A 20,541-nucleotide genomic window follows, 5' to 3' on the forward strand; every position below is an offset into this window, starting at 1 on the left:
TTCATGAAACTTATTTTGCAATTCATATTGTTTTTGAGACATCTTTCTTTATTGAAACACATACAGCTAGCTCATTCAATTTAACTGCTAAACAACATTCATTGTATAAACTATTTTAACCACTCCCACATTAATGCACAGTTGTACTGGTTCCATTCTTTAATTTTTCTGATACAGTCATGTATCGCAAAGTGACATTTCGGTCAATGATAGATTGCATATATGATGGTGGCCCCCTAAGATTATAAAGGAGCTGAAAAATTCCTATCACCCAGTTATGTCATAGCACAATACATCACTCACATGTCTGTAGCCCTACTGTGCTAGCAGTTTAAAAGTATAGCAGACAGTATATAAATAAGACTTGGTAATGATAATAAATGGCTGTTATTGGTTTATGTATTTACTACGTTTTTAACTATTATTTCAGAATGTAGTCCTTCTGGGCCGGGTATGGCGGCTCACACCTGTAATCCCAGCACTTTGGGAGGCTGAGGCAAGAGGATCACTTGAGCCCAGGAGTTTGAAATCTGGCTGGGCCACATAGTGACACCCTATCACTACTGAAAATTAAAAAATTAGCTAGGTGTGGTGGCGCACACGCCTGTAGCCCTGGATACTCAGGGGCTGAGGTCGGGGATTACTTGAACCCAGGAGGTCACAGCTGCAGTGAGCAGTGATTGCACCACTGCACTCCAGCCTGAGTGACAGAGGCAAGAGCCTGTCTTAAAAAAAAAAAGAATGTAGTCCTGCTACTTATTAAAAACTACAAAACAGATTCAGGGCCAGGGGCAGGGGCTCACACCTGTAATCCTAGCACTTTGGGGAGGCTCAGGTGGGTGGATCACTTGAGCTCAGGAGTTTGAGACCAGTCTGGGTGACATGGTGAAACCCTGTCTCTACAAAAAATACAAAAATTAGCCAGGTGTGATGCGCTTGTCTGTAGTCCCAGCTACTTGGGGGGCTGAAGTGGGAGAATTGCTTGAATCTGAGAGGTCAAGGCTTCAGTGAGCCAAGTGCATGCCATTGCATTCTAGCCTGGGTGACAAAGTGAGACTCTGTCTCAAAAAAAAAAAACAACAACCAAAAAACAACTCCAACCCCCCCCCCCCCCCCACACACACACACACACACAGACTCAGGTAGGTCTTTCAGGAGGTATTTCAGAAGAAGGCATCATTATCACAGGAGATGACAGCTCTACATAGGAGATGACAGCTCCACGTGTGTTACTGCCTCTGAAGACCTTCTAGAGGGACAGGATGTGGAGGTGGAAGACAATGATGCTGAAGATCCTGAACTGCGTAGGTCTAGGCTAATACGCATGTTTGCATCTTAGTTTTTAATAAAAGAAATTAAAAATAAAGAAAATTTAAAAATTCATAGAAGAAAAGCTTTAGAATAAGGATATAAAGAAAATATTTCTGTACAGCTATACTGTGTATTTGTGTTTTAAGCTAAGTTTTATTACATAAGAATAAAGTGAAAAGAATTAAAAAGTTTATAAAGTTACTGTAAGCTAAGGTTAGTTTATTATTGAAGAAAGAAAAATGTATTAAATAAATTAAGTATAGCCTAAGTGAAGAGTGTTTATGAAGTCTACAGTAGTAAAACGTCCCAGGCCTTCACATTCACTCACCACTCACTGACTCACCTAGAACAACTTACAGTCCTGCAAGCTACATACATGGTTAAGTGCACTATATCGGTGTACCATTTAAAACAATCTTTTGGCCGGGCACAGTTGCTCACACCTGTTAATCCCAGCACTTCTGAAGGCCGAGGCGGGCAGATCATGAGGTCAAGAGTTTGAGATCAGCCTGGCCAACAAAGTGAAACCTTATCTCTACTAAACATACAAAATATTAGCTGGGTGTGGTGGCATGTGCCTTGTAGTCTCAGGTACTTGGGGGCTGAGGCAGAAGAATCACTTGAACCAGGGAGGCGGAGGTTGTGGTGAGCTGAGATCGTACCACTGAACTCCAGCCTGGCGGCAGAGCGAGACTCCGTCTCAAAACAAAAAAACAAAAAAAACAAAAAACCCAAAAAACTTTTATATCATATTTTTACTGTACCTTTTCTATGTTTACATACATTTAGATACACTAATACTTATCACTGTGATATAATTGCCTACAGTATTTAGTACAGTAACATGCTACATAGGTTTGTAGCTTGTAGGCTATACCATATAACCTAGGTGTGTAGAGGGCTACACCATCTAGGTGTGTGTAAATACACTTTGCGACATTCACACAATGACAGAACCCCCTAGAGATGCATTTCTCAGAATGTATCTCTATCCTTAAATGATGCATGACCATATTTCTAATGCAAATTAAAATGCCATCAAGACTATCTTGATTTATTTTTCCTTCCAGAGCTATTAGTATTAGTTATGAAGTTCTCTTAATCTGACCTAGTTTGGGGTGAAGAATAAACACCTAATCCAGTATTACAGAAGTATGTGGTAAGTTAACTTTAACAGTGTCATGGGCTCACTCACATTCTGCTCTTCTGATTGGGTTATCTCTAAAAAGAACAGAGATCTGTGGAGATCTTAAAGAGTGCTCATCTCATCTGAAAACCAGCCAGGCATAACATTCCTAGGTTAGTTTTTAGCCAAGAATCTCTCGTTTACTGTAGATCTCCTGTCTTTGAAGCATTAAAATAGACACAATACATATGGGATCCCTTAACTGTTCGTGGAGGTATCAGAAAGTAATCTAAATCCTGAGTTTAGGTATTTTCCTTTAATTAAAAAAGGTATCTTTTTTTTTTGAGACAGAGTCTCACTCTGTCTCCCAGGCTGGAGTGAAGTGGCGCAATCTCAGCTTACTGCAACCTCCACCTTCCAGATTCAAGCAATTCTCCTGCCTCAGTCTCCCGAGTAGCTGGGATTACAGGTGCCTGCCACCACACCTGGCTAATTTTTTTTTTTTTGGTATTTTTAGTAGAGATGGGATTTCACCATGTTGGCCAGGCTGGTTTCGAACTCCTGACCTCAAGTGATCCGCACATCTCGGCCTCCCAAAGTGCTAGGATTATAGGCTTGAGCCACTGTGCCTAGCCAATATCGCTCTCTTTTTTTAATTGAAATGGAGTCTCACTCTGTGGCCCAGAAGTGCAGTGGCACGATCTCAGCTTACTGCAACCTCTGCTGCCCGGGTTCAAGCAATTCTTGTGCCTCAACCTCCCAAGGTAGCTGGGATTATAGGCACCCGCCACCAGGTCTGGCTAATTTTTTTTTGTATTTTTAGTAGAGATGGGGGTTTCGCCACATTGGCCAGGCTGGTCTCAAACTCCTGACCTCAAGTGATCCGCCTGCCTCGGCCTCCCAAAGTGCTGGGATTACAGGTGTGAGCCACTGTGCCTGGCTGCCAGTATCTCTTTTAAGGCAAAAATTATTAACACTATTTTTGGTATATAATATATAGAGATGCAATGTATATGGCAACAACAGCAAAAGGATGGAGAGAATGTAAATGGAATTATACTGTTATAAGGCTGCTACATTTTACTTGAAATTTCAATATTAACTTGAAGTAGATTTTGATAAGGTAAAGGTGTGTAACACATTCCCTAGAAAAACACACACATTCAGAAAATTCAAGGGAAGGTACCTAAAAAGACAATACTCAAGAAAGTGAACTAAAGTGCTCAGTTCGGCAGCATATATACTAAAATTGGAACAATACAGAGATTAACATGGCCCCTGCATAAGGATGACACGGAAATTCGTAAAGCATTCAATATTATTAAAAAAAAAGTTCAAATAATATAAAATGCAGGAAAGTAGAATAAAATACAGATAGGGCAAATAAAAAAAATAGCAATGTGGCATACCTGAATCTAACCATGTCAAAAATATATTAAATTTAAAGGGTCTAATGACACTCCAATCACTGTACAAAGAGGCAGAACCCAACTAATAACCATAAATGAAAGACACTTTAAATATAGGGGTTGCAAGTAAGATAGAAAAAGATACACCATTTAAATGTTACTCAAAAGAATGACACTATAATGTCAGATAAAATAGGTTTCAAGAAATACTGTTAGGGACAGAGAAAAACGTTATATATGAGTCAATATATCAGGAAGACATGATAAATATAAATTGTTTAATATAGCTTCAAATACTATAAAAAACTGATAGAACTTAAAAGGGAGATAGACAAATCCCAAAACAATAGAATATGAAATCAATGATGACCAGAGTAAATGAAAAAACATCCCATGCTCATTTAAGACTGGAAAACTTAATATTGTTAATATGGCAATAATATCAAAGAGACCTACATATTCCACGCAATACCTATCAACACTCCAAAGGTCTTTTTTGCAGGAACAGAAAAGCCCATTCTCAAATTCATATGGAATTGCAAGGAGCCTGAATACTAAAAACAATTTTGAAAAAGAGCAGAGTAGGCCGGGCGCGGTGGCTCAACGCCTGTAATCCCAGCCCTTTGGGAGGCCGAGGCAGGCGGATCACGAGGTCAGATCGAGACTACAGTGAAACCCCGTCTCTACTAAAAATACAAAAAATTAGCTGGGCGTGGTGGCGGGCACCTATAGTCCCAGCTACTAGGGAGGCTGAGGCAGGAGAATGGCATGAACCCGGGAGGCGGAGCTTGCAGTGAGCCGAGATCGCGCCACTGCACTCCAGCCACTGCACTCCAGCCCGGGCGACAGAGCAAGACTCCGTCTCAAAAACAACAACAACAACAACAACAACAACAACAACGACAACAACAAAAAAAAACAAAAAAAAGAAAAAGAAAAAGAACAGAGTAGGAGTACTCACTCTTCCCATTTTTAAAAGTTACTACAAGGCCACAGCAATCAAAACAATGTAGTACTAGCAAAAGGATAGAAACACATAATGGGTAAGGTGAGAGCCCAGGAAAAAACCCTTACATTTATGGTCAACGGATATTCGACAAGGATTCCAAGGTTATTTAATGGGGAAAGAAAAGTATCTTCAACAAATAATGCTAGAATTACTAGATATATACTTGAAAAAGAATGAAGATGAACTCTTGCCTCACGCCATATTCAAAAATTAACTCAAAATGGATAAATGACCTAGGAGCTAAAAACATAAAGCACTTAAAAGACAGGACAACAAATTCTTAGATATGACACCAAAAGCACAAGCAATAACAAGAAAAAATGGATAAAGTGAACTTTACCAAAATTAAAAAAACGTTTGTCCATCAAAGAACATTATTAAGAAACGAAAAAGACAATTTTACAGAATGAGTGAATAATTGCATATCACTTATCTGACATGGGTCTAGTATCCAGAATACATAAAGAACTCTTAGCTCAATAACAAAAAGACAAATATATATACACACACACACACACACACACACACACACATTTAATATATATACACACATACTCCAAAAAACTGAAAACAGGTATTAAAAAAATACATGTACCTACATATTCAAAACAGCACTATTTACAGAAACAAAAGATGAAAACATTCCAAATTTTGGCCAGGTGCCGTGGCTCATGCCTGTAATCCCAGCACTTTGGGAGGCCGAGGTAGGCGGATCACTTGAGGTCAGGAGTTCGAGACCAGCCTGGCCAACATGGTGAAATCGTCTCTACTAAAAATACAAAAATTAGTTGGGTGTGGTGGCTCACGCCTGTAATCCCAGCTGCTTGGGAGGCTGAGGCAGGAGAATCACTTGAACCCGGCAGGTGGAGGTTGCAGTGAGCTGAGATTGCACCACTGCATTCCAGCCTGGGCAACAAAAAGAGACTCTGTCTCAACAACAAGAACAACAAGAACAACAACAACAACAACAACAAACATTCCAAATTTCAACAACAACAACAACAAAAAACATTCCAAATTTCAACTAATGGATAAAAAGGTAAAGTATGAATAGTGTGAACAGATTTTTAAGTGTGAATACATTTTAAGTATGAATAGTGTGCCACTGTGTGTGTGTGTGTGTGTGTGTCTGTGTGTGTGTGCAGGCCTATGCTACAATGTAGATGAACTTTGAAAATATTATGTTAAGTGAATGAAGTCAGACACAAAAGGTAACATGTCGCCTGATTCCATCAATATGAAGTATTCAAAATAGGTAAAACCATAGGAGACAGAAGCAGATTGGTGGTTGCCAGGGGCTGGGAAATGGGGGAATAAGTAGCAACCGCCTAACAGGTATGGGGTTTCTTTTTTGGAGTGATGAAAATGTTTTGGAACCAAACAGAAGTGGTGGTTGTACAACACTGTGAATATGTACTAAATGCAACTAAAATGTTCACATAAAAATGGTTAAATGATTCATTTTATATTATGTGAATTTCAATAAAAAAATCAAAATGCCTTGCCCCACAAAAGAACCCTGAACAAAAAACCACATAACACTAAAATATTAGAACACAAATTCTCGGCTCACTGCAACCTCCGCCTACCGGGTTCAAATAATTCTCCTGCCTCACGCTACCGAGTAGCCAGGATTACAGGTGCGCACCACCACGCCCAGCTAATTTTTGTATTTTTATTAGAGATGGGGTTTCACCATGTTGGCAAAGCTGGTCTCAAACTCCTGACCTCAAGTGATATGCCCTCCTTGGCCTCCCAAAGTACTGGGGTTACAGGCATAAGCCACTGTGTCTGGCCCAAAACTTTGAAATCTTAAAGAGTAAGCTCTCTGACCACATGTAATTAAAATAGAAATCAATAACAAAAGGTATTTAAAAAGCCCCTAAATGTTTGGAAATTAAATAACATACTTCTAAGTAAGTCATGGGTCATAAAAAGTCCTCTCAAAAGAGAAAACATTTTAAACTAAATAATAACTAACATACTACATATCCAAATTTGTGGATAGCACCAAAATGGTGCTTAGAAATTTGCAGCATCAAAAAAAAAAAAAAAAAAAAAAGAAAAAAAGAAATTTATAGCATTAAGAACTTCTATTAGAAGAAAAATCTAAAATCACTGAAAATAAAATCATAAAAATTAATGAAACTTTTGTTGTTTTTTTTGAGATGGAGTCTCGCTCTGTTGCCCAGGCTGGAGTACAGTGGCTCAATCTCAGCTCATTCCAACCTTCATGTCCCGGGTTCAAGTGATTCTCCTGCCTCAGCCTCCCCAGTAGTTGGGATTACAGGCGTGCACCACCACGCCCAGCTAATTTTTGTATTTTCAGTAGAGAAGGGGTTTCGCCATGTTGGCCAGGCTGGCCACGAACTCCTGACCTCAAGTGATCCGCCTGCCTCAGCCTCCCAAAGGGCTGGGATTGCAAGCGTGAGCCACCCACCACGTTTGGCCCATGTTTTTTTTTTTTTGTTTTTTTAACAACATCAAAAGACTTGATAAATCATCTGGCTAAATTAATAAAAAACAAAAAAGAGAGAGCAAAATTACCAATATCAAGAAATAAAAAGGGGATACCACTAAGATCCTAAAAATATTAAAAGCATAAGGGGATATTAAGAATAATTTTATGACAACAAATATGAAACATGAAATGGAAACAAAGTATGAAATTTAGTCCAAAGAGAAAAAGAGAACTGGAATCGTTTTATATCTACTAAGAAATTAAATTTGTAATTTAAAAACCTTCCCTGCAAAAAATCTCCAGCTATAGATGAATTCATCGGTGAATTCTGGCAAACATGTGAGAAGAAATAACATCAATCCTACATAAACACCTTCAGAAAATAAAGGAGGAGGGAACAATGCCCAACTCATTTTAAGGCTAGTACCACCCGGATACTACAACCAAAAATACTACAAGCAAACTGCAGACCAATATCCTTCATGAACATAGATGCAAAAATCTTTACCAAATATTAGCAAACTGAATCCCACAATATATAAGAAGGAAACTACATCATAACCAAGTGGGGTCTGTTTCAGAAATTAAAAGTTAGTTAAACATTCAAAAGTTTCGCCACGTTGCCCAGGCTGGTCTCCAACTCTTATGCTCGAGCCCAGCCTTGTGAGTCGGCCTCAGCCTCACAAAGCGCTGGGATTACAGGCGTGAGCCACTGTGCCCAGCCTTACCATTTTATTTTTACAGTGGATTTACACTTTATTGTGTTTCCCTTAGGTTAGTTTTTTAGAAACCCATACCTCTCAGAAAAAAAACCCCTCAAAGCTCACATACTTTACCAACCAACTGGAGCATTTACCTGTCATATGGTTGCTTAGCATGTGCATGAAAATCTCCAGAGGAGGAAAGATGAGTATATGCTTTGCTTATATACTCTCACAAATTCTCTTCATGAGAATGTAAAAATAAGTTCTTTGAAGTTAAAACTGATCTCAAGTGAGAGGTTTCCACAAGAAAGAAAAGGTTAAAAAGCAATATACCTGTGGTGATGGCTGCTGAATATATCCCTGCTGCTGGAGCACAGGCTGGCTGACAGGATGACCAGAGGCAGAATATCCAGCAGTAGGGACTGGCTGCCCAGGTGGTAGGGGAGGAGGAGGAGGAGGTGGTGGTGGTGGTGGAGGAGGATGTGGTGGAGGGGCTGCTGTCATGATGTAACCAGACTGCTGTGGAGACTGAAGAACCACAGTGGACTGGAACATGGCGGCATGAGGGTCAGAACCATCAGCAGATGGCTGGCGAGCAAGACTCATGTGGCTAAACTGAGACCCAAGGTTATCCTGCTAAAAAAGGAAGAAGTCAAAAATTAGTAAGCCTTCTACACATAGGCCAAACTTATCAAAGAAAAATACTTCCTACTTTTAAATAAGGTGCAATAGTACACATTATGGAAAGTATATATATCAACAACGGCAATGATGTAACAGGGTGAAGCGTCAAAAAAATGACAACTCTATTGTTGAATATTACAATGCTATCATCATAATTTAAAAAATATATCTAATGGAGATGTACAGCATGCAGAAAAGAGTAGGGTACAACATTTCACATTAAAAAATGAAGACTTTATTTAAATGAACATGAAAGCAACATTAGAATGTAGAAGTGAAATTGGCCAAGTTCATATTATACAATTAATATTTTCTGAAAGGGCTTCAAAGACCAAGCAATGAGCAAGGTACTAATTAGTATTTGCTTTTAACTAACTCCCCTATTCCTAGAAGGCAAAATTCAAATTCTATGCATTTTTGTATCCCTAACCATGAAAATTACTTGCAGAAATTAAATACATAAAATCCAACTACACAGTCCTTTCTCTAATCTTTCAAAAATAATTTGGCCATACATTCCATTCTTTCCTTGTGTTTTTCAGTCTGTTCTGGAAGTCAGATAATTTGACAAATGTAATTCAAATGATAGTTTCCTATGCTTTTGGTAAATGGTGCCCTACCAAGACAAGGGTTATGATTTATGTGCTATCTGACAAACAGTTCTCTAATTCAACAGGATAAGGACCAGCTCTTATTGTTCCAGAAAAATATCACTGAAATGATGATATAGGGTTAAAATGCTCCCTGTTCCCAAGAAACCACAGACTGGCAACAACATATACCACATTTTGTTAAAAGGTCAACACTGAAAAAAATGACTTACAAAATTGTGGCAATTGAGTCATCATATCAAAGTTGACATGTCTGCAGTTTCTAGATCTGCTGGATTTTCCAAAGTAAATTAAGGCTATGGAGAAGATAAAGGACTGAAAGGAGACACCTGATTTAATGATTGAAAATACATGGTTTTTCTCTTCCCAAACTGTCACTCTGACACTCTTAACACGATTAGCCTAATTCAGTGAATGGTGTCAAAAGGAAAAAAATGTACCTATGAACTGTAATTTCAATGTTATATGATCAAATATTTTTAACAGAAGTACCATAACTGTATACCACTCTCAGAGTCACCTTGGAAAAAAGTCATTTTCTTATTCCAATAAAAATTGGGGCATACTTTGGATTGAAGAAAGTATCATTACTTTACAGTCACAGATTAAATATCCAGAAATCTTCTTAGAAAATATACTTAGAAGTCCTGGCAACTACCCTAAGAACTGGTACTGGGTCTATTGGACCAACAGTGTTGGGGAGAAAATAGAATGCCTAAACCCAGATGAAAGCTGCCATCCCAGGGCAGCACAGATCCTGCACTGGCCTCAATGAGAAAGTTGCTAAAACATCTTAGGACTAGAATAATCAACCTGAAAATTCTTTCGTTATGAAAAGCAGGAAAAGGTTAAACAATCACCATAATAAGCCACTATAACCAATATTTTATGGAATAGAATAAATTATTTCTAGTATGAATTAGAAATACTTTTTTTAGATACATATGTAAACCTGACTCAAAAAAAAATCACAAAAGATCATATTACATTAATGACACTCTTGAGCATTCATCACACATCCACCCACAGAAACAACGCAGGAGGTGAATAGAGATATAGTACCACGGAGTATTGCTGGGTGGGTGAGACTGGCAGGAGCGGGGATGGGTAAGGGGCTGTAGAGTACTGAACAGGCTGTGAAGAGGACTGCAGAGGACGAACAGGCTAAAGAATAACAGGTTGGCAAACAATGTTAATGTCAGAATAAAACGTTAGAAGAATTGCATAAAACGGAAATTTACACTTTTTTGGCAATAGTTTTAACTACATTTATAAAGTCATTTAAAATATAACAACATCGGAAACAACAAAAACAATACAAAGTGAAGAAACTCTAATATAGTAAAACTCTCAAAAACATGTACGCCTGAATTTATTACATTGGGAGAATAATATTTTGCAATAAATTATTTCTTTATTATAGATTAATGGGAACAGGTGATTTAGGCATTTTGAATCCCATTATTTAACCAAGACCCCTGGGTTAAGTCAGTAAAAGCAAAACTACTTCTCATTATTTCCTGGTTTTATGAAAGGGCTGCCCTATTTTGCAGTATAACACTAAAATATAAATGAAAAACTTCACTTACTATCAGACAGTAATAACTTACATAATAACTATTCCAATTACCCTACTGATAAGGTAAAATTAAGCAGTCTTTTGGGACCAAAGCCCCTAACTTTTAGCAATTTTATAAGAAAAATGCACTGGGTAAAAAAATATATCCCAGCACTTTGGGAGGCCGAGGCAGGCGGATCACGAGGTCAGGAGATCGAGACCATCCTAGCTAACACGGTGAAACCCTGTCTCTACTGAAAATACAAAAAATTAGCCGGGCGTGGTGGTGGGCGCCTGTAGCCCAGCTACTCGGGAGGCTGAGGCAGGAGAATGGCATGAACCTGGGAGGTGGAGCTTGCAGTGAGCTGAGATGGCGCCACTGCCCTCCAGCCTAGGCATGAGAGGGAGATTCCGTCTCAAAAAAAAATATATATATACATATATATACATATATATGTATATATATATGTATATATATGTATATATATATAGTGGGAACTATTAAGAATAATAGCCTAAGGAACAACACATATATACATACAGACACACGCACACACACACAAACACATCTCTTTTATATAAGGAAGATAAACACTTTCTTTGTAATTAAACACATTTCTATTAAGATAGTACATGTTAGGAGCTGAGAAACTAGTTACTTAAAATCTCTGGCCATTAATGAAATACTCCTGAGTTTCAGGAAAAAAAGGGTTTTATGTTCCCAGGGGCACTCAAGAACAGGTGTTTTTTTAAAAAAAGTTGTAATCACTTTTCAATCTTGGGAATACAGCTGGTCATCCACAAACTAAAATTGCATCTGTTTAATTTTCTCATATTTATACTGTTTATTACAAAAATGGTAATATACATATTGGCTTAAAGACTATAGCAACCCACTTTAGAGAAGGCAATTAGACTAAGGTAAATTAAGTGACTTGTAGACAGCCACATAAGCAAGTAGATGAGGAACCCAGGGAATCCTACTTGATAAAAACTCTTAGTTAAAATGTATATTCATGCATCTCCTTCTGAACAATATCTCTGAATATCGTCTTCAGAGACAATACTTTAAAAATGTTAGATAAACTAATGGAATTAAGATTGTTCAGGCAATAATTTAAATAGACAACTTCTATGTCAACTAAGATAGACATTGTTTGTCTATACATTGTTTGTCTATGACATCATAGATAGATAACAGATAATGATTTGAATTGCACTTTCACCACAAAATCAACACAATGGTTTCTAAAAAACAAAAGCTTAGATAAGCTTAAAATAAAGCAAAAAAAAAAAAAAAAAGCTATAATTAAAGCATTAAAAAATCTTTCAGTAAAAGCTGAAAGATCTATAAAGTAGCCTCTAGTTCCTCAGAAAACTCATGGATAGAAATAAGTGAGCTTCCTAACGGATAGTACATATTATACTACATGAGGTGCCATAGCTTTAGAACTCTCAAGAACAGGCTACTTGGTGTGTTACTAAGTCAGATAACCATTAAGACATAACTTTCAGAAGACTTGATCTCCTATGTGTCAGATGAAACAAAAGTTTCAGTCAGCTGGGGGATTAAGCAAAGTACTATGAGCACCAAGGGTATGAATTAATGTCTTCCTGAGTTTCAGAGAGTAATGAAAAAAACTGTGGGCTAGAAGATTGATTGATGAAAGTGAAATTCTGACACCATTTAGGGAAGAAAAAGCCTTAGCACATCCTTTTCCTACTCGAATTGCAACTGGCTGCAAAACAACATCCACCTAAAGTAATTGGTTTTATGTTAGGTCTAAGAAAAGTAGCCCTTCTGAAGGCTTTGGAAATCATAGCATTATTTTGTTTGGTTATTTGAAATCTCATTGATGAATTATTTCAGATTGTGCAAAAGGTATTTATTGAGAGTCAGTTTTCTTTGAGTCTCTGTTTCTGGATCTGATGATGCATTACCTGAACTTGGAGCAATGCTAGAAAAATAAGTTATGGAATTTGATGAATATCCCAAGAATTCACATTATAGCTCATTAAAGCATCTGTTTCTAAACTAGGTGGCCTACATCTTCATTTAGAACTGTCTCTTATCACTAAATCAGACAAAGTTCTAAGAGATAATAATCTGAAATATATAATCACAGATAAATCCCAGAGTTTTTTAAAGTTGCTAGATTAACATTATTTCCACTGAAATTTAAATAAAAATGAAACCAAATGAAAATTAGTGTTTTAAAGCTCCTGGTGAAATACACGGCACTGCAAAGTCAACTACCTGACAGCATAATAAAGAGGAAACTCTTTGGGACCAAGCTGACTGAAGCCAAGGCAGAAAAAGCCAAGGGAAGAAGTTTTATGCAAGCTCATTGTATGTAACCAAATGGGATTGGGAAGGGAATATGGGAGTCTGTGGAAATAGTTTTAGGCAATCTCTTCTACATACATTAACTGATTTGTATGGTCTTAGAAGTATATCCAAAACCCGTAAGTTCTTCTTCTTCTTAAAAAACTGCCTTGCCCAGTATTGGGAGTCTTAATTGCCAGAAGTACAACTATTTTTTATGACTTTCACACCATTAAATAATATAATTAAACTTGTATGTTCTTCAACCCTGCAATACAAACGATATCACTTGTGAGCAAAATTAATGAAATTTCTCCAGTTCAAGTTTATCATCATACTTCTTCTTCTTTTTTTTTAAGGGATACTCACTTATTTAATTTTTTTTTTTTTTTGAGATGGAGTCTCGCTCTGTTACCCAGGCTGGATTGCAGTGGCCTAATCTCAGCTCACTGCAACCTCCCGGGTTCAAGTGATTCTCCTGCCTCAGCCTCCTGAGTAGCTGAGACTATAGGTGCACACCACCACGCCCAACTAATTTTTGTATTTTCAGTAGAGACGGGGGTTTCACCATTTGGGCCAGGCTGGGCTCGAACTCCTGACCTCAGGTGATCTGCCTGCCTCGGCCTCCTAAAGTGCTGGGACTACAGGTGTGAGCCAACATGCCTGGCCCATCATACTTCTTTCATACAAAATCACTCTGAATGTTTTCACCAATGGAATATTTAGAGTCTTGCAGGGAAAAAGAGGTATAACTAACTACATAAACTTTAATATGTCAAACAATCTTTAAAAGTTAGAATAGGCCGGGCGCGGTGGCTCATGCCTGTAATCCCAGCACTTTGGGAGGCCGAGGCGGGTGGATCACGAGGTCAGGAGATCGAGACCACGGTGAAACCCCGTCTCTACTAAAAATACAAAAAATTAGCCGGGCGTCGTGGTGGGCACCTGTAGTCCCAGCTACTCGGGAGGCTGAGGAAGGAGAATGGTGTGAACCCGGGAGGCGGAGCTTGCAGTGAGCCGAGATCACTTCACTGCACTCCAGCCTGGGTGACAGAGCGAGACTCCATCTCAAAAAAAAAAAAGTTAGAATAAAAATCAGAGTTCATACTGGTATAATCAAGTTCCCCAAAGATGGATAATACATCTGTAGGGGAAAAAGACTGAATGTGAAAATGAATGTGTAAATTCTAAACATTTTTACAAACTCAAAATATTACTGAGAGTACTTTTGGGAATTCTAACTCAGAACTGCTTTGTCTTTCATAGGGTGGGTAGAATGGATGAAGAGTACCTTGTAGAACCTGAGCAGCCTATCTCAGTTTCTTCTAACTGCTTAATCTGTGGAATCTTAAAACAACTCACTTTGCTCATTGGGCCAATGAACAATCACAGTTTTGTTTTTATTCCTCCTGTTGTCCATTTCTTGCTGTTGTGAAATAGGGATAAAATACTCACTAGACAGGCTCATAAGATTAAAACAATTCCCTTCTTTCCAATATATTTTCAGTATTTATCGGGGAAAAGCCTTTGAAGTTATCTCTCTTTTCCTATGAGTAGTGAGTGGAATATCACTGGTGGCAGAATATTAAAGTTCTAAGAGATACTTACTTAGGCTATCTCAATTATAATTGGCAAATTTAGTCCCAAATATGTAAAGGCAAGTCAACTTAGCATTATGTAATCATGGATATGTGCACCTGTGAGAAAATGTGATTAGCTGCTGGTTGTTGAGGTGGGGCTGGCAGAGGTGGCTGTGGAGGTCCAGGCACTTGGGGTCTAACTGGTTGTTGAGTCATAGGAGGATTATACACAACTGGACTCCCATCTGGGTTTATGAAGGGCTGACCTGAAAAATTTAAAAAGAAGGAAAAAAAATAACTTAGAATACAGATGGAAAATAGGTCCTTTTACTAGCAATTTACAAAGCATGTCCAAAATCCTTTAACCACAATTAAAAAAACCCCTAATATTTTGAAAACAAAGATTTCCTTAGGTTGGGAAATGCCTGCTCTGACATGAGGCTATTAATAGTCTTTATTTCCCTCACTTAGAGTAAATATTCAAATGTTTTACTGCATTTCTTATTATGGGGTACTGGCCCAGGCTGCTAGTGAGCTTAATTTAATTAATTAATTTATTATTATTTTCTTAGATGGAGTCTCACTCTGTTGCACAGGCTGGAGTACAGTGGCACAATCTCACCTCAGTGCAACCTCTGTCTCCTGGGTTCAAATGATTCTCCTGCCTCAGTCTCCCGAGTAGCTGGGATTACAGGCATGACACCACACAGGGCTAATATTTTATTTTTAGTAGAGATGGCATTTCCCCATGTTGGCCACGCTGGTCTCAAACTCCTGACCTCAGGTGATCCATCCGCCTTGACCTCCCAAAGTAATCCTAGCCTTATTTCATAATATGTAGTATTTTCTGAAAAACTCTGACTTACGAAACGCATTTAGCCTAAGAAATTCAGTTAAAGGATCGGGGTCCTATGAGGCTATATTTCAGTTCAAAGAGAAAATGCTTGGCTTCAGGATATTGGAAAGTTATTTATTAGGAGGTAGGAAATATCTAATTTTTAGGCCACATTACATATATTTCACTAATAAAATTAGAACTGGATGAAAAACTAAAATAATTAATAGCTTCATGCTTCCAATTGTAAACTTGATGGTACTGTCCTTATTTTACAACTTTTTTTTTTTTTTTTTTTTTTTTTTGAGACAGTCTCACTCTGTTGCCTGGCCCAGGCTGGAGTGCAGTGGCGCGATCTCAGCTCACTGCAACCTCAACCTCCCCCGGGTTCAAGCAATTCTCCTGCCTCAGCCCCCAGACTGGCTGGAATTATAGGCACCTGCCACGCCTGGCTAATTTTTATATTTTTAGTAGAGATGGGGTTTCACCATGTTGGCCATGCTGGTCTTGAACTCCTGACCTCACGTGATCCATCCACCTTGGTCTCCTAAAGTGCTGGGATTACAGGTGTGAGCCACTGCACCTGGCTTCTCTACACATACATTCTAAACAACTTTTTCTTTTTTTTTTTTTTTGAGACGGAGTCTCGCTCTGTCGCCCAGGCTGGAGTGCAGTGGCACAATCTCGGCTCACTGCAAGCTCCGCCTCCCGGGTTCACGCCATTCTCCCGCCTCAGCCTCTCCGAGTAGCTGGGACTACAGGTGTCCGCCACCACGCCCGGCTAATTTTTTGTATTTTTTAGTAGAGACGGGGTTTCACTGTGGTCTCGATCTCCTGACCTCTTGATCCACCCGCCTCGGCCTCCCAAAGTGCTGGGATTACAAGCGTGAGCCACCGCGCCCGGCCTCTAAACAACTTTTTCTTATTACAAAAAGTAACATTTGTATTTTAAGAAAATAACAGAGACAAAAAAGAAAATAAATTCCCCATAATCTCTGTGTGCGTGTGATTTCACTTTTAAGTTCAGGGGCACATGTGCAGGTTTGTTATGCAGGTAAACTTGTGTTATGGTGGCTTATTACACAAATTATTTTGTTGCCAATTAGTTATTTTTCCTGATCCTCTCCTTCCTCCCACCCTCCACCCTCCGATAAGCCCCAGTGTGTATTGTTTCCCTCTTATGTGTTCACATGTTCTCAGCATTTGGCACTTATAAGTGAGAACGTGTGATATTTGGTTTTCTGTTCCTGCGTTAGTTTGCTAAGGATAATGGTCTCCAGTTCCATCTGTGTTCCTGCGAAGGACATGATCTTGTTCTTTTTTATGGCTTCATAGTATTTAATGGTGTATATGTACCATATTTTCTTCATCCAGTCTATCACTGATGGGCATTCAGGTTGATTCCATGTCTTTGCTACTGTGGAATTCCCCATAATCATATCATTAACATTTCAGATACTGTCTTCCAGACATTTTTTCAATAAATAGATTAAAAGATTAGTATTTTTCTTTACTAAAATTGGATTGTTAAAAAAAGAAACAAGAAAGGACTACATAAAAATTAACTGTTCAATGACTATGAGTGAGAAAAATACAGAGAAACACAGAAAAATTTGACTGAAAAACAGTTTCTTAAATTGCTTAAAAACATCTGTTCTTCCATAGTAAATCCCTCTCCATTTTTTTTTGAAGAAACTTATGATATAAAATAATAATATTTGGGAGAGAAGACTATACTAGTCTATAGCTATCAAGCAGAAAAAGTCCTCTAAAGTAAAATAATTTTAATCAATTAGTATACTGATAATTTGTGTGACAGTTATAGATAACTAAAAACAAGTTCGTCCTGGGTATTTGTTGACTGCTAAATAATTTGGGGAAAAAATTGGTGGAGCAGATTTGGGTAAAGGCGTTCAAATGTAATTTAAGGGTCGCCTTAAAAAAGTTAAATGTATTGTAATACTGTTGTCAAAAACCAAAGAGATCACTTTTGGATTCATTTAAATTAATAGTACAATTCAATTTCAGACCAATCAGTTTCTCACTCTATCCCTTCCTAAGCAAATGAATCTTTCATGTTACCAAAACCATATTAATATGTTTTGAATGAAAAATAATAGGAAAAGGTAAAATATTAAATCATCTTACATCTTGCTGGACAAAAACAGGAATGCTAGTAACATATTAACCTGAAGAATAAGAAGGTAATTACTAAGCAAAAATGGAATTTCTGAAAAATCAGTTATTTATGCTAATTTAAATCTTATAAGAGAAACAAATGTTTGCATACTTTATCTTAAAAAGACATGTGAATAAAACCTGAAAGTAATGAGTCCCAAGTCAGGATTTTTCTACTACAAATGAAAGGAAAGGGCCAGGAACACTTAGAGACCTTATACTCCCACCGGTATCTGCCTGTAAACTACTGCCATTATGATGAGACCACATCAGCTAAATCTATGAGATTTAAAGTTATCAAAAGATCAAGGAGAATTTTCATTATCTTGCCAAATGACTGGGCTATGCTATCTTGAAGAGACCAGGACTTCTTGTGATCTTTTAAAAGATCATATTTTTTTCTATATAAATCATTTTTACCAATTTACATAGTGAAATGTACTATAACTGCAGTTTCTTCACCTCCCTGAGGTTCAGTTTCTTTCTGTAAATGAGGATTTCACCTACCTAACAAGGTTATAACATATTTAAAGCACCTAACAGAGCATATGGTAAAAGTAAATGCTCCAAAGTGTAAATTACTATTAGCTAATTGCAAAGAATATGTACTGTCAATATTAATACATGACTCCCCCCACTTTTTTTTTTTTACTACCAATAAGATGTCCTTTAGCTTTTCCTCAGTAGAAAATCACCACATTCTGAAAAATAATTATTTTTCCTCCCTCCATTATATAATGAAAAAAAGCTGCTTATTCAGTCCTTCTTCATAAAATGTACCCGATTTTCCCAAGTATAAAATTGTTATGTCATCCAAAAAAATCAATGTTGGTTAAAAAAAATTGTTATATCAAACAAAGCTCTTTCGTAAGTAGTTGTCTCATTTCTAGGAAATAAATTTTTTTAAAAATTATAATTGGGCCATTATTTGGCATAGACGATATCACAGATGTCACAAGGGGAAAAAATGCTTTCTGATATAAATGTCTTTTAAACTTTCCTAGCATAAATGTTTTTGTTATAAAGTTCTTGGAAAATGCTAATTATTCATGAATAATAAAAAGCTGACTACACATATTCAGAAAATACATTTAATAAGTATCCTTAAATTTTCAGATAATTCCTGAAACACCTTTTTCTGGATACCAACCTGTTTGTGGGTTGATCAGAATACTGCCAGGTGGTATGCCTGCCGCTTCCAAGGGAAGCAAAAAGAAGCTAGTGCTAGGAGATGCGACTTGCCCATTTAGGCCACCATCAAAGGAAAGAGAACTATGAGTGCTGACAGTTGGATAGACGACAGGTGCGCCATGAGAAGACTGGCTGAGAGCTGTACCTGGAAGAGGCTGCTGGATGTGAGAAAGAGAGCCTGTAGATGACCCTACACTACCAGAAGACTCAGAACCTAGAAGAGGAGTAATGAAAAATATGGATTTTTTAAACCTCATATAAAAAACACAGGTTTTTAAAACAACAATAAAATTTACATTGCGTAACATGCAGTTACTACATAAAAGCATTGGCTCTTTTTAATGTACTGTCCATGTTTGCTTACCCTCCCCATAACAAATAAGTTTAATACAGCAAACTGATTATGTAAGTTGTCAGACAAATCACTGCCAAAGCATGCAACTTAAGCACGTTTATAACACCAGCCACAGACAGCCACAAAAAGCACATTACCCGCATTCCCAAAAGGACAAAGTTATGTACATTTTACCTTTTAGATTAACACCTAGGAATATATAGATAATTTCCCCCCAGGAAAAAGAATTTAGTACAGCAAAATGCCCAAAACCTTTAATACCAGAAACCCCTTATCTATAAGAACACAGAAAGATTCAGTGTAAGAAATAAAAGAAATGATAAATTCTGTATTAAGACAAACAATTGTCAAGTTTAATTGCAGAATCTAATTTCTCATTTTACTAGCATAGCATTTTCCCAAAATGTAAAATCAACTTTGAATATTTTATCTAATCAAGGGACAGAGATACCATGAAAAATATTCCAAGTACTTATACTGGTGTTAACTTAAAATTTATTTCTTACTGAACTAATTTGATAACTGATTTTTAAATGCTTTCATCCCTGCAATTTATTCCATTTTCTATTATACAGGGACTCAAAATGGGATTTTTAGCATAATGTCTAAAAAAGGTGGCCAACGAGACAAAGAAAGAAAATGATTTGCATCTTATGTATATAGTTAATTAGGTCTTGAATAAGAGAATTGACTCTGGGATGGACAATTAATCTTTAATGAATGAAACAACTATGAGACACTATACAGATTGCCTTCTGAAGGACAGCTTCTATTTTAAGTTGTGCCAAAATAACTCTTCATAAAAACTGTATCAATTTACCCTAAGAATTAAAAACAAAAAACATGTTTTGCCTATTCAAAGGGCCAATTAATATTTCTTTTCATCTCTGAAGAGAATACAGAATACATATAGTACACGTTCTTAAAATGTTTTAATTTGGCAGTGTGTCTAACATAATTTTCTCATGATACATAAATAGCTTTTTCTGTTATGATGACTAAGTGGCCATTTTCCAAATAATGCATATTTGGTACATAAGCAGATTTCTTATACTGATAAAATTTACCTATCTTTAGCAAAATCCTAATATAGATACTAAGATGTTTTCAATATGACCACATTATACATTAAAAAGATGGCAACTGCAATTCATAAGCCTTAATAATTTAAAGCACTGATTACTTACAGCCCTTCAGTTCAAA

General features: G+C 37.3%; 1 protein-coding gene and 1 non-coding gene across 22 annotated transcripts in view; one reads left to right on the forward strand and one right to left on the reverse strand.

Annotated features, from left to right (window-relative positions):
* R3HDM1 (R3H domain containing 1) overlaps positions 1-20,541 on the reverse strand; it is a 198,949-nt gene that overhangs the window by 68,114 nt on the left and 110,294 nt on the right. For 9 of the 21 annotated variants that reach the window (XM_030801265.1, XM_030801250.1, XM_030801256.1 and 6 more), the window contains 4 exons: positions 18,943-19,197; positions 14,897-15,045; positions 10,378-10,479; positions 8,354-8,656 (listed from right to left, as the gene is read on the reverse strand). In XM_030801265.1, coding sequence (XP_030657125.1) covers positions 8,354-8,656; positions 10,378-10,479; positions 14,897-15,045; positions 18,943-19,197 — 809 coding nt within the window. The remainder of the gene's footprint in view (positions 1-8,353; positions 8,657-10,377; positions 10,480-14,896; positions 15,046-18,942; positions 19,198-20,541) is intronic. The other 12 variants (XM_003267601.4, XM_030801254.1, XM_030801253.1 and 9 more) reach the window with 9 other exon arrangements.
* LOC115831992 lies at positions 3,657-3,760 on the forward strand. Its single transcript, XR_004027469.1, has one exon. It is a non-coding gene; the product is annotated as a U6 spliceosomal RNA (small nuclear RNA).

The sequence above is a fragment of the Nomascus leucogenys genome, chromosome 20, assembly GCF_006542625.1.
Source record: "Nomascus leucogenys isolate Asia chromosome 20, Asia_NLE_v1, whole genome shotgun sequence".
Taxonomy (NCBI): domain Eukaryota; kingdom Metazoa; phylum Chordata; class Mammalia; order Primates; family Hylobatidae; genus Nomascus; species Nomascus leucogenys.